This window comes from Eurypyga helias, unplaced genomic scaffold (assembly GCF_000690775.1).
Source record: "Eurypyga helias isolate BGI_N326 unplaced genomic scaffold, ASM69077v1 scaffold17556, whole genome shotgun sequence".
Taxonomy (NCBI): domain Eukaryota; kingdom Metazoa; phylum Chordata; class Aves; order Eurypygiformes; family Eurypygidae; genus Eurypyga; species Eurypyga helias.
The window spans coordinates 1-594 of NW_010256190.1; the positions used below are offsets into that span (position 1 = coordinate 1).

The window sequence follows — 594 nt, forward strand, 5'->3', positions numbered from 1 at the left end:
TACAACATGTACAAAAATGGCTGGAGCTGACAAGAAACAACAATTATTGGTCAAGAGTTCATGATTGCACGAAGATTAGTAATGGGTTTGTGTCAGAAAAATGTGCTTTAAGGAAAGGAAGGTTTGCAAAGAAACCTGTAAGTGTTATAAAAAAACCCCAAAAAAATAAAAACACAATGAAAAACAAAACCTAGGTGGCTATTACAAGTCTATCCTCATCGTCACTGCTGCCATCACTAAACTGCACCGTGTTTTGCCGCCGAGGCAAAGCGGCTGGCCTGTGTACCTGTCTGTCCGGGGAGACAGTTCGCTGGACCGGGGACTTGGTTAACACGTCGGGATTCGCCTTGGAGCGGGGCTCTGCCAGGGCAGCCCTCTTCATCTGGAGGGAAGGGATGTCGCGCTTTGGCTTGGCGGGGTTTGCGAGGTCAGTCTTTTCGGGATCTGCTTTCCCTTGACCGTCGGGTCGCTCGTAGTCAGTCAGCGGGGCGGGCTCAGAGTGGGTCTTCCCGCTGTACCGCGGGCCGCTGGCCACCACCTGAGGAGAAGCAGCCCTGCTGGCCTGGCCAACCTCGGCTGCGGGGAAGCAGACAG

The 594-nt window shown here is 53.0% G+C and overlaps 1 protein-coding gene across 1 annotated transcript in view; it reads right to left on the minus strand.

Annotated features, from left to right (window-relative positions):
* Window positions 1-6: 6 nt before the first annotated feature.
* The window catches only part of HIVEP1 (human immunodeficiency virus type I enhancer binding protein 1), a gene marked incomplete at its 5' end in the record, with an annotated part of 30,947 nt that continues 30,359 nt past the window's right edge, over window positions 7-594 (minus strand). Inside the window, 1 exon segment of the mRNA XM_010153591.1 lies at window positions 7-576. Within this exon segment, the coding sequence (XP_010151893.1) occupies window positions 191-576 (386 nt within the window).